This window comes from Pelophylax lessonae, assembly GCF_965119305.1.
Source record: "Pelophylax lessonae genome assembly, chromosome: 2".
Classification (NCBI taxonomy): Eukaryota; Metazoa; Chordata; class Amphibia; order Anura; family Ranidae; genus Pelophylax; species Pelophylax lessonae.
Window position 1 is genome coordinate 626,994,201 of NC_138769.1, and position 12,512 is coordinate 627,006,712.

Below are 12,512 nucleotides of genomic sequence, written 5' to 3' on the forward strand. Positions count from 1 at the left end.
TGCTTCCCCCTTTCCCGGTGACATCATCATATTGCTGCAGTGTTCCCCGCTGCGCTCCAGCTGTACTTCTTCCATCGCTGCCTCTTGTTGCCACTGAGCCCCTTGTTGGCACTGCTCATGCTCCGAAAGAGTCCTGCTTCTCCATGTCCCGGTGACGTCATCCTGCTGCCACAGCATTCAATGTAGCATTCCAGCTAAACTTTCTCCATCGCTGCATCACTGTTCCTGCTATGGATCTAACTGGACCTGTCAGCACCTCCACCCCACACAGCGGTCCTTACAGTAGTAGCTTGATGTGCATATAGCAGATGGCCATCACAGATGAGCCTGTTTCAACCTTATTTCATGTAAGTTGCTAATTTGGAGTGTATTAATAAATGGTTTTTACATACTGCACATAGAGGCACTTTTCCCTTTCTCTTTGTCTGGTTGCAGGCTATAGTCTGCAGCTCTGATCAGTGTATTCTGATGATGGGAAGTCTCCTCACTGTCAGAAAACAATAGCTCAGAGGGGAGGATTTCCCCATCCACCTCGAGTGTGTTGGTGGGGGAATTGAGTCAGTTCAATCAGCGTTTAAACAATGACTAATCTATGGGTTGCCTAAATGCCTAAAGGAAAATCTTCCCAGTGGGAAAACATCAATACAAACGTGGTAGAATTTCTAATCTTTCTTCAATCCATTCAAAACTTACCCCTAAACAGGTATTTTTAGCTTTGGACGGGAATACTTTCATTTTATCATATGCATATGTACCCTTACTTTTAATTTTACCAAAACTGCCATTGTCCTAAGTTATGTCACACACAAATGAATGTTTTCCATCACCAATTCTTTGATTTCTCTAAGAACTATTTGTAGACTCTCACAACAGGATATTAGCCAGGGAAAGACACCACAAATGTTGTTTAATGATAGCTCTCCCAATGAAAGCTTTACCTGAAACAAATTAGCAAGATATACGCAAAATAAAGTTCTTTCAGTAGACTTTAGCAACATAACAGTCATTTACTAAAAGGCCTTATCACTTAGTGCCACCCAGAACTACCACTGGATTTCAGCACAATAAAGTACAGGGGTGTGCCAAGAATCAAGTTTTACTTCTTTTACTAGAAGAGGAAGGGGGAGGCCCTGTCTTAGTGTAATATTAAAGCATCATCAGTTATTCCAATGAATTAAAAAAAATTACAAGATGTAAGACAAGTACACACTTTATGAATACTGTCATCAGCCCCGTGGCTGCCGCTGTTCTGCGGGCTCGTCTGGTGGTCGGATCGGCTGGATGCAAGGAGCCAGGAGGCTGGGACGCCTTGGTAGAACCAGGAAGTCCGTGCCACCCAGTGTGGACCGCATGGGCGGAAATTATGTAATTTGATGAAGGAGGAGGCGATGATAGTGATGACAGAGTGCAGGCCATTTCCACCCGTGTGGTCCACGCTGGGTGGCATGGACTTTCTGGTTCTACTGAGGTGTTCTAGCCTCCTGGCTCCTTGCATCCAGCCGATCAGACCATCAGATGATCCTGCAGGACAACGGCAGCCATGGGGCTGATGACACTATTAATAAAGTGTGTACTTGTCTTACATCTTGTACGTTTTTTTAATCTATTGGAATAAATGATGATGCTTTAATACTACACTCAGGTGGCAACTCCTCCTTCTTTTTCTATCTTCCCTACAGAGTTTCCTTGGACACTCTCTTAGGATGGCTGCTGCCTATATATGTACAGTATATTGTAACTACTCCTTCTTATGTGATATTGCTGGACTTATGGACTCATATACTTGTCTCTGAGGACTTACCTTTTCAGGTCATCCACCTGCCTGTGTGCAAGATATCTATTTCATGATTTAAATATTTCTATTACTGTTTATCAACATTCTAATAATTTCCCATATATTACAGCTTAGCAGTGTGAAAGCTTGAGTACCTTGATACAGAAACCTAAAGTAACTAAGTACCTGAGTTGAGTACCTAAATAATACAGTAAAACAGTTTAGGAAAGACATGTAAGCAGGATAAACGGTTCTTTAACTGTGTTACAACCAGAAAATCTCAATGTACAGTATTTTTATAGTTCAACTATTTAACCACTTAAGCCCCGGAGGATTTGGCTGCTGAAAGACCAGGGGGTATTTTGCGATTCGGCACTGCGTGACTTTAACGGACAATTGCGCGGTCGTGCGACGCTGTACCTAAACAAATTTTACGTCCTTTTTTTCCCACAAACAGAGCTTTCTTTTGGTGGTATTTGATCACGTGTGCGATTTTGACTTTTTGCGCTATAAACAAAAAAAGAGCGTCAATTTTGCAAAAATAACAATATTTTTCACATTTTTTTATATGAAATTCCCCCCAAAAAAAATTTAAAAATCAAAATTTTTTAACATTTTCGGCCAATTTGTTTTATGCTACATATGTTTGGTAAAAAAAAAATCGCAAAAAGCGTATTTTGATTGGTTTGCGCAAAAGTTATCACTTTTACTAACAAAGAGAAAGATTTTTGTCATTTTTGTTGTTTTTTTTTTTAACGCGTAATGGCGGCGATCTGCGATTTTTTTTGCGGTACTGAGACATTGCGGCGGACAGATCGGACCCTTGACTGACATTTTTGACACTTTTGGGGTTACCAGTGACATTTCTACAGTAATCAGTGCTATACATATGCACTGTTACTGTAAAAATACACTGGCAGTGAAGGGGTTAACTTTATTTGAGAGGGAGGCGCTGTGTTTGTCCCTAGGGGCGTGATTCTAACTGTGATTGGCTGTGGCTAGAGCTGTAGGACCAATGATCAACGGTCCTACATAGTAGAACCGTATGATCATGGTTCCTACACAGGGGAGAATGACAGGCAGCTTGTTTACACAAGCTGCCTGCCTTTCTCCCTCTCCCCCGACGATCGCTGAGTGAGCGGCGGACATCGGGTCCGCTGGTCACACGCGCGGGGGGGTCCGTGACCATGCGGGAGCACGCCTCCGGCGGCGCGCACTCGCTCCCCAGAGCCTCACAGGCTAGTGACGTACCAATACGTCACTCTGCCTGTGAGGGGCTGACCGCCGCAGTATATGTACGTGCGGCGGTCGGCAAGTGGTTAAACATTAAAAAGGCAACTGTTTAATGTTTTTTAGCTATACTTATGAAAATGATAAGCTAAATGTACATATACAAAGTTTGTTAATGATAATTGAAAACCCTTGTTGCATATATAGTATGTATTTATATCATGTATTTAAATTGAAAACGGAATTTCTCACATGTAGGCCCTACTTCCTGCTGACCTTCTTTCAAACTTATAAGGTCTGTCTGGCATGATTGGAATGATGTGAAACACCCACAATGTACATGATAGCCAAACACCATGTGATCTTGGCCTAGGCTGTAAATCAATCGGTTGAGTGATGGAGTTCAGAGCAGAGTTTTTAATTTAGGACAACAAAGAGATACAATAAATACATTTTACCAACCACTTCAGCTCTCACACTTGTACAACTTTCTAGTTTTAATGGTCTTCTATGGGCCTGATTATTCAGCAAAACCTTTGTCATTAATTAAAATGTTTGTTACCCCAACACTTCAAGTGCCTGCTGTACCATGTACTTGTATGAGGAAGTATCTTGCTCTCTTTGCATTGCTTCCTTTATATGAAATCCCTGGTGTTCCTGCTAGTCCCCTTGCTTTCCAATTAAAAACTGGCCACACCAGGGAAGAGAGCACAGCGTGGTCAGTTCTCTAGCTCAGTGTACTCTCCTCCACTGATCAGTCTTGTCCTGACACACCCCCGATGCACAGCCATTCACTTCGGAAGCTCAGTGTACTGCTGTTTTCCCCTCCCCCCAGCTTTTATGCAGCTGAAAACAGAGAATGTGATCACTTATAAAAAAGGGAAAAAAAGGTATTTATAATGTTTTTTTATATATCTATACAAAAATGTTTTGCCTTTCATTTCTATTTTAAAACGAAATAGGTTGTTTACAATCACTTTAACCACTTCCGGACCACCTGCCGCAGTTTTACGTCAGTATTTTGATGTTAAATACCGGTGCCATAACCCCGGTATTTTCTTACAGGGCCAGCGGTTCTCTTTCACATAAATGTGGTCCCTGCAGCGGATTCCTGGTCGTTTTCCCCCGCTTACCAGAGCCGTCGGTAGCAGGGAAAACGATCTGGTCCGTTGCAGTCCCAGGCAGGAATTCGAGTGAGGGCAAGATGGCCCCCACTCGACTCTATGGCCTTGGAGGACCAGAACAACATCATACGTCACTTTCATCCAACACCCTTAAAGGGCCCATTTTTTTTTCTTGCTGTTTTTTTGAACCCAGATCTCACATTAAAAAGGACCTGTCATGCTTATTTATATTACAAGAGATGTTTACATTCCTTGTAATAGGAATCAAAGTGATCAAAACAATTTTTTTTTAAAGGGACAGTGTAAAAAATAAAAAGTAGATCAAATAAGAAAGAAAAAAATTTTTAGAGCACCCCGTTCCTTCGAGCTCGCACGCAGAAGCGAACACATACGCAAGTCACACCCACATATGTAAACGGTGTTCAAACCACACATGTGAGGTATTACCGTGATCGTTAGGGTGAGAGCAATAATTATAGCCTCAGATTTTATCTCTAACTCTAAACTGGTAGCCTGTAGAAATGTTTAAAGCATCGCCTATGGAGATTTTTACGTACCAATGTGTGTCGCCATTCCACATGCATGCGCAATTTTGAAGCATATTATGTTGGGTATCTAATTACTTGGAGTACCATTATCTTTCGCATTTAAAAAAATTGGGATAACTTTACTATTTTCTGTTACTGTTTTCTTATTTTTTTTATTCAAAAAAGTGTATTGTTTTCAAAAAAATTATGTTTGTAAGACCGCTGTGCAAATATGGTGTGACATAAAGTATTGCAACAATCTCCATTTTATTCTCTAGGGTTTCTGCTAAAAAAAATATATAATGTTTGGGGGTTCTAAGTAATTTTCTAGCAAAAAGTACTGAATTTTAACTTGTAAACAACAAGTGTCAGAAATAGGCCTGGTCCTTAAGTGGTTAAGATAATACAAAAGCAATTTACTTACAAAAGATATTTAGAACAAACATAGCTTTCATTTGGTGATTTTGTCTCGCAAAATGATTTAATTTGTATGCAATCCATAGACAATCATAAAAAAACTAAAACATTTACTTTTTTCTACTTTGATCACTATTAATTTAAAAAAAACATTGGTGTAAGTGTAAAAGCATACATTGTATTGTATCATTTGTCCTGTTTAAAATGAAACTAAAATTATGATTCTGGTACAAAAGATTGCAAAATTGTTTGCAAATAAAATAGACTTTTTTTGCACCTTTTTTCTGCAACAGTAACAAAAAAGAGTTTAAATATTAATGGTGAGAAAAACAGAAATTAAAAAGCAATCAGCAGAGAAATAACAGCTTAGGGGAGAAGGGGAAGAACGAGTTAATAGGGTCTGATAGGGAAAACAAAGGGTAAATAAGGGATTAGATATGAACACATTTAAAAAAATGTAAGTTTGTTTGTTTTTTACTAGTGAGGATACTTTAACTAACATCATGTGGAAATTAAAGCTAATCCCTTTGATTTGCAGATAAATGATGCAAAGTAAACACAAATGTAACAATGCTACTTTGTATCTTTCTATCTTGTGTCTGAACATTGTTTATAAACACAGTGTAAGAAGGTCAGTTATTCCCAGCAGCTGCTGGAATAACATGCATGCAGCAACTCCAGACAAACATTTGACAGCCAGGAGTTGCCAGCAAATGCAAAGGAGGATCTGCGATTAAGCAGGACAGGTCTTACAAGGGAGTTGTGCCTGGGACAGTACTGCGCATACCATGTGTACTTCAATTCAATTTTTTTTGGGCATGTGTAGCATGCCCAAAGTCCACAACTGGTTAATTAGGAATGATGACATGATGATTCAAGTGATCAGTAATATTTATTGATAATTACACTTTAAATGAGGCTCTTCTGGGATTTGGGAAGGAAGTGATGACTGCTTTAAGAAGGCACTGCTATACTTCATTGTTACACAATTAAATAGTGAAAATATGGAAACACAAACTTACATCCAGTGAGTCCTCATTAACAACGATGAGTGACATTGTCTGTGACACCAGCCGACACGAGTATCCTGCCAAACACAATATATTCATCATTAGCAAGACAATTTAACAAAGCAGAATGACAGTCAGCAGATGATGACAAATGTACCTAAGCAACATGCTAGTCTGCACCACTTACAAGTGGAGGTACATGGGGTAAGCAGCTTGGCAGTTTTCATACCTGTTTTGTATGCCCTTTGAAGTACAGCTTTGTCAAAATCAGAATGGAGTTATATTATATCAATTCCATCACATAACAATTCCAAAAGAGTTTCATCCCTATAGCATGATATATAAGGCCAGTGGACGAAGCCATGCAGATTATTACTTCATGCCCCAGAGGCCAAATGTGCTTCTTTATAGCCAGATACAGTCATACTGTTTATACTGCTTTTTCACTCCCCCCATCCTACTGCAAGGTGTCATTATTCTGCATTAAAAAGCCAAATTTATTCTGCAAGCTAGAATAATGGAATCTAAATTTTAGGCTTACATATGCACTATCCTTAACCACTTCTGGACTGGAAGGTTTTCCCCCCTTAATAACCAGGCCATTTTTTGCTATACGGCACTGTGTTACTTTGACTGACAACTGCACGGTCGTGCAACGCTGTACTCAAATAAAATTGATGTCCTTTTTTTTCCCACAAATAGAGCTTTTGCACTATAAACAAAAAAAGAGTGACAATTCTGAAACAAAACAATATTTTTATAAAACATTCCCAATAAAAAAAAATGTAAAAATCAAATGTTTTCATTATTTTAAGCCAATTTGTATCCTTCCACTAATCCCAGTAAGTGTATATTGATTGGTTTGTGCAAAAGTTATCAAGTCTACAAATTAGGGGAAAGATTTATGTCAACTTTATTTATTTATTTTACTAGTAATGGTGGCGATCGTCGATTTTTAGCGGGACTGCGACATTGTGACGGACAGATCGGACACCTAACTGACATTGACACTTATGGGGGAACCAGTGACATTACTTCAGTAATCAGGGCTAAAAAAATATGCACTGTTACTGTAATAATGACACTGGCAGGGAAGAGGTTAACACCAGGGGCAATCAAAGGGTTAAAAGTGTCCCTAGGGGATACTTTCTAACTGTGGGGGGGTCGGGTTTCTGCATGAACACAGAGACCTGTGTTCCTAACTGACAGAACAGCGGTCTGCCGTGTTTACAACTGCAGACCACCGTTCTGTCTCCATGAGGAGCGATCACGGGTGCCCAGCGGCCGACAGACCTACTGATCAGCTTCCTCTGTGGCGAATGGGCGCGCGCCGTTTGGTTACTTTGTTTAGCGGGACATGGTGCAGTAAGTCATTAAGTGGTTAAATAAGGACCACACTTAGTAGTGTACTCCTTCTTTAATGCCATGTTTCATGTTGCACTCAGATTTATGGTGTAACATGAAACATTGTAACATTCCCCTGCCCCTCACTTACCTGAATTATAGGGGTTTTCTCCCCACAGACTTCAGTTTCGCTTTTATTTGGCAATGCAGTGCATGGCTCTACCTGCACGGCTGCGTCATTCACATTTACAGGTACATTTACAGAATATGTGAATGGAAATACTGCAAGCCCCATCTGTCACTGCAGCAGAAGAACTTATGCATCTCAAAACAAATGTAGTCATGTCATCTACACTATTTACTTCCTCTATCCCCATAATTAAAGGTCTATACCTCTGTTCAGACGTGTGCCCAGGGCAATAGTCTGCAGAAGCCTGTACAATCCATCTGCGATGGACTGATCATGGTTGTAATGCTTTGCAGGATACAATTCAAAAATTATTATTTTGAGGGTGGATTGTGTTTTTAATTTAGTTTTTTGGATTTGTGATAATAGTAATAGCTTCATAAAAGGACTTTCTGGTTCCTTTTGGTCTCCCTCAGGCCACGTTCACATGTGGGCGTAGCGGATCGGGGCAGAATCACCACAATTCTGCCCACAATCCGAAAATCATTGCAAATTGCCGGCGCCTGTGCATTTGCCCGTGATTTGCAATGGCAGCCCAAACGCTGTGCGATGTTGCCGCAATTTCCGCCTGCCGAATCGCGGTAACAAAATCGCGGGGACGCATGACGCCCCAAAGAAGCTCTTGTACCTTTTTTGGGCATCTTGTGTCCCACGATTTTGTTTGCGTGATGTTACCGCGATTCGGCAGGCGGAAATCGCAGCAACATCGCTCAGCGTTTGGGGTGCCATTGCAAATCACGGGCAACGCACATTATTTCCGGATGGCGGGCAGAACTGCGGTGATTCTGCCCACGATCCGCTACGCCCACATGTGAACGTAGCCTAATACCCTGGATCTCCTAAATCTAGGGGTGTGCTGATGTGCAAGAAAGCCTTGGCTCCACCCTCTCCTGAATCCTTACTAGTACTATTAGCCAATCACTGTGATAGGCTCCTTTCAGGCTAAGGGCAAAATTGTGGTAATAAACGCACCAAAAACACAAATTGCGTTGCATTCTTACAGCGATTTTACAGTGATTTCCATTCATTTCAAAGGAAAGCTGCGTTTTTGGTGCGGTTTTGCACCGAAGATGCAGCATGCAAGACTTTTCAAAATGCACCGCACCTGTAACGCAATGGTGTTAATGGTCCCATAGGTTTTAAAGGGAAACATTTTTCTTTTGTTTTTCTTGCAACGCAGGAAACATGTATCAGTGTGAAAGGGCCCATAGGGTAAGGTTAAGCAAAGCTTATGAAGCAGAAAGTGTTGCAGCTGCACTCTTAAGCAGGTAAACTTTTTTTATTAAACAAGAAATCACAATTAAACCTAACATTACCTATATTGACAGCAGTTTCCTGTTTGTCTCCTGTTAAAACCCATATTTTAATTTCAGCTTTCATCAAAGTGGCTATAGTTTCTGGGACTCCTCCTTGTAGTTGATCCTCTATTGCTGTGGCACCAAGAAGCATCAAGTTCTGTAAGAAACACACATATTTTACTAAGCTTTTTAAAGTTTGAAATGATTTCCAAACATATAAGAGCTAAATTGGCTACGATTGTTTGTACGTGCTACATATTACAAGGTTGGGGTAAATTAGACACCTACAGTAGGGAATGACAAATTATCGGCAAAGCTTTTGCCGATATATCTGTATTGGCCCTGGAACTGGCCGATATTACCGATATTCCAAATATTGCTCATGTAAGGGTAAAATGATGTCACATAGCATAATTCCGTTTACAAATGTTATAGAATATGCCACTCACATGTGTACAAAAGATATAAGCAATTCCACATTAGTAGATCTGCTGGCAGATCGGTATCTCTCACCCACTTGCCGTAAGTGATACCCGGGTGATACCGCTCTGTTCGGCATCCACTCAATACCGCTCCATCCCTCACCCGCTCCATCTCCCACCCACCCCATACTGCTCTGTCTCTCACCCACTTGCCGTAAGTGACACCTGGGTGATACTGCTCCGTCCGGCTTACAATCTCGGAGGTCACTTGGTCATGGCATGACCTCGTGACCTCTGAGATCGTATGCCGGATGGAACAGTATCACCCAGGTGTCACTTACGGCAAGTGGGTGAGAGACGGAGCGGTATAGTTGGGTGGGAGACGGAGCGGGTGAGAGACGAAGTGGGTGAGAGACAGAGCGGTATCGAGTGAGTGCCGGATGGAGTGGTATCACCCAGGTATCACGTACAGCAAGTGGGGGAGAGATACTGATCTGCCAGCAGATCTGCTAATGTGGAATTGCTTATATATTTTGTACATATGTGAGTGGCATATTCAATAACATTTGTAAACGGAATTATGCTGTGTGACATCATTTTACCCTTACATCAGCATCACCACCTAATGGCTGGAGGAGGAGAAGACTAGTCTCGGACCCTGACATAGGATGTACAAAATATCGGCCCATATCGGCCGATACCGATACGTTGTGACCAATATATCAGTATCGGTATGAAAAAAAGCCCTGAAAAAAACATATCGGTCTAGCCCTAATCTATAGAGGTCATGGTTATACTTATATCCTGTACTTATGCTAACACACATACACAGGATCCAAAAACAGTAACAGTCTGGAAATGCTGTTAACATCTATATCTCATTCAAGGAGTCCCTACTAATAAGCAGTTAAAGTGACACTAAATGCTACCCTTATTTTCCAAAAAATAATCCATGTACATTCACTTCTTCATGGCCAAGTAATCTATTTTTCATGAAATTGTTTGTTACTGTGTTTTTCTGCTCCCTTGTAATGTCCTTAGTGAGCTCTTAAACCTCTCCTTGTACCTTCGCTTCCATTTGTTTTGGAATGCGCAGTTAACGTTACTTGCAGTCATGTGCCTTGCTCTATGCACACTACGAATCCCCTAGTCCCTACTCCATCTTGCGACCGAGGAGGGGGTGGCTACATTCCTATATACAGTGGGACCATGGAGAATGAAGGTAACCACCATCTAACAGAAAGTAGTATCACAGCAATAAAACAAAGGAATTTGGAGATTTAGAGGAGGCTGAGAGCAACATTATTCTAAAGGGGCAACTCCAGCGAATTACGGTACATGTCAATAAACACAGAAGTACCAAAACAACCATAACTATGCTGCTAATCAAGGGAGCTCCAAGATAAATGACATACTAGATACCCATGTGTATTTTTAGCTGATTGTATGGTGCTATGACCATTGTGGTTCTAGTGTGTGTATTTGACTTGTAGTCGGTACAAGGTCATCCAGTGCCCAGGGCAAACTTTCCAAAATGCGCGCCCACACTTACTCTGCTGATGTGTGGTCCTAATTGTCTTTTGGGAGTGGGATCCCAACTGCTACCATGCTTTTCTCAGCACCACTGTGCAGGTCTAGGTTTGCTAATCAGGTTTCACATGGACCCATAGTGTGCAGTGACATCGTGGGATCTGCCTGCTGCTGGTTCCTCTGCCAGCTTCTCTGTTTACAAATGACAGCGGTGACCGTGTAAGCTGTGAAATCCTGTGCATTGCGCGCTGAGGTCTGGATGGGTTCAGATGTCATTTGGCGCCCCACCCCCACTTGACAACACTGCTCCCAGGGGGCACTACCACTCCTGCCCTTCCCATGTTTTGGCCCTGGGTACATTACATTGAAAGCTCTTCTGTGGCAATCACTAATTTAATTAGTTATTTGTACTTTGTAAACCACTGGGTAATATTTTGACACTAAATCAAATATACTACTAAAACAACAATCCTCTAACTGAGTATACCATAAAACTAACAGCCCACTGTGTATTACAGCCTCTCTCAACCTTTTCAACACAGAGGAACCCTTGAAATATCTTTACAGTCTCAGGGAACCCCTGCTAAAAATGACTTTATCTACAACTCATGATACATTAGTGTGATGGTCAGTCTGAAGAGTGTTCTTTACGCTTGTGGACTTACAGATAATTAAAAGGATCAATGGCATCAGTGGGAACTTATCTGAGAGGCAGAAATTGCTTATTGCTCAAGGAACCCCTAGCAACCTCTGGAGGAACCCTGGGGGTTCCATGGTTCAGTTCAGTTCAGGTCTGAGTTCAGTTCTGATGCTCACGTGCCCGTTGTAAGTGCTTTTGGTTGTGGACATGGGTCACCATGGGCCCCCTGACCGGTCTGGTGCTATGCAGCCCCATACACAACAAACTATGGTGCCCATATGTTCTGCTTTTAACACATCAACTTCATGAACAGTATGTTTACTTGCTGCTCAATATATCCCACCAAATTTCAGATGCCGTTGCAATGAGATAATGAATAGTATTCATCTACCTGTCTGTGATCTTAATGTTATGGCAGATCAGTGTATAAGAAAGACCACTGAAGCCTGTTGGCAACAATACTGTTGTTCTGGCTTATATTATCCACTAGGTAGATGGGTCCAAATTAGCACATCAGGCTCACTAATTTAGCTACAGTTTCTTTATTAGTCACTCACTACACCTTCTGCTTCTCTCTAATAATCCATTTGTTTCACCTCAGCTAAGCCGTTCTGAATGTCAGATATCCATAACTATTATGTGGGATCATCATACAAGTTATTAATTGGTTTCATATTTTCAGGAAACTCTCTCAGTCCACACAGCTTAACCCAAAGCTCAAGGGAATGGTAGATAGTGTCGATATTCTGTTTTTCTTCTGGCATAATTACAAGGGAGTAATAAAAGGTTAGGGTGTCACCAAAGCTACAATATCAGGTTCATGGTGATGTCATGGTTTGCTATAATAGCCACGGTATGTTTTCCCCTGTGTCCTAACCATACAATAATCGCTGTAAGAAAATATCTAAGGGATTGAGGATTGTTAGGGGTGGAAGTGCAAATATTTTCTTAAACAGAAAAACAATGGCACCAAAATGGACAATATTTTGACATTTTTTTAAATAAAAAT

The 12,512-nt window shown here is 41.2% G+C and overlaps 1 protein-coding gene across 1 annotated transcript in view; it reads right to left on the reverse strand.

Annotated features, from left to right (window-relative positions):
- Positions 1-12,512, reverse strand: part of ATP8A2 (ATPase phospholipid transporting 8A2) — a 979,867-nt gene that overhangs the window by 589,389 nt on the left and 377,966 nt on the right. The window contains exons 23-24 of the mRNA XM_082246766.1: positions 8,930-9,068; positions 6,095-6,159 (exon numbers count right to left, since the gene is read on the reverse strand). Coding sequence (XP_082102892.1) covers positions 6,095-6,159; positions 8,930-9,068 — 204 coding nt within the window. The remainder of the gene's footprint in view (positions 1-6,094; positions 6,160-8,929; positions 9,069-12,512) is intronic.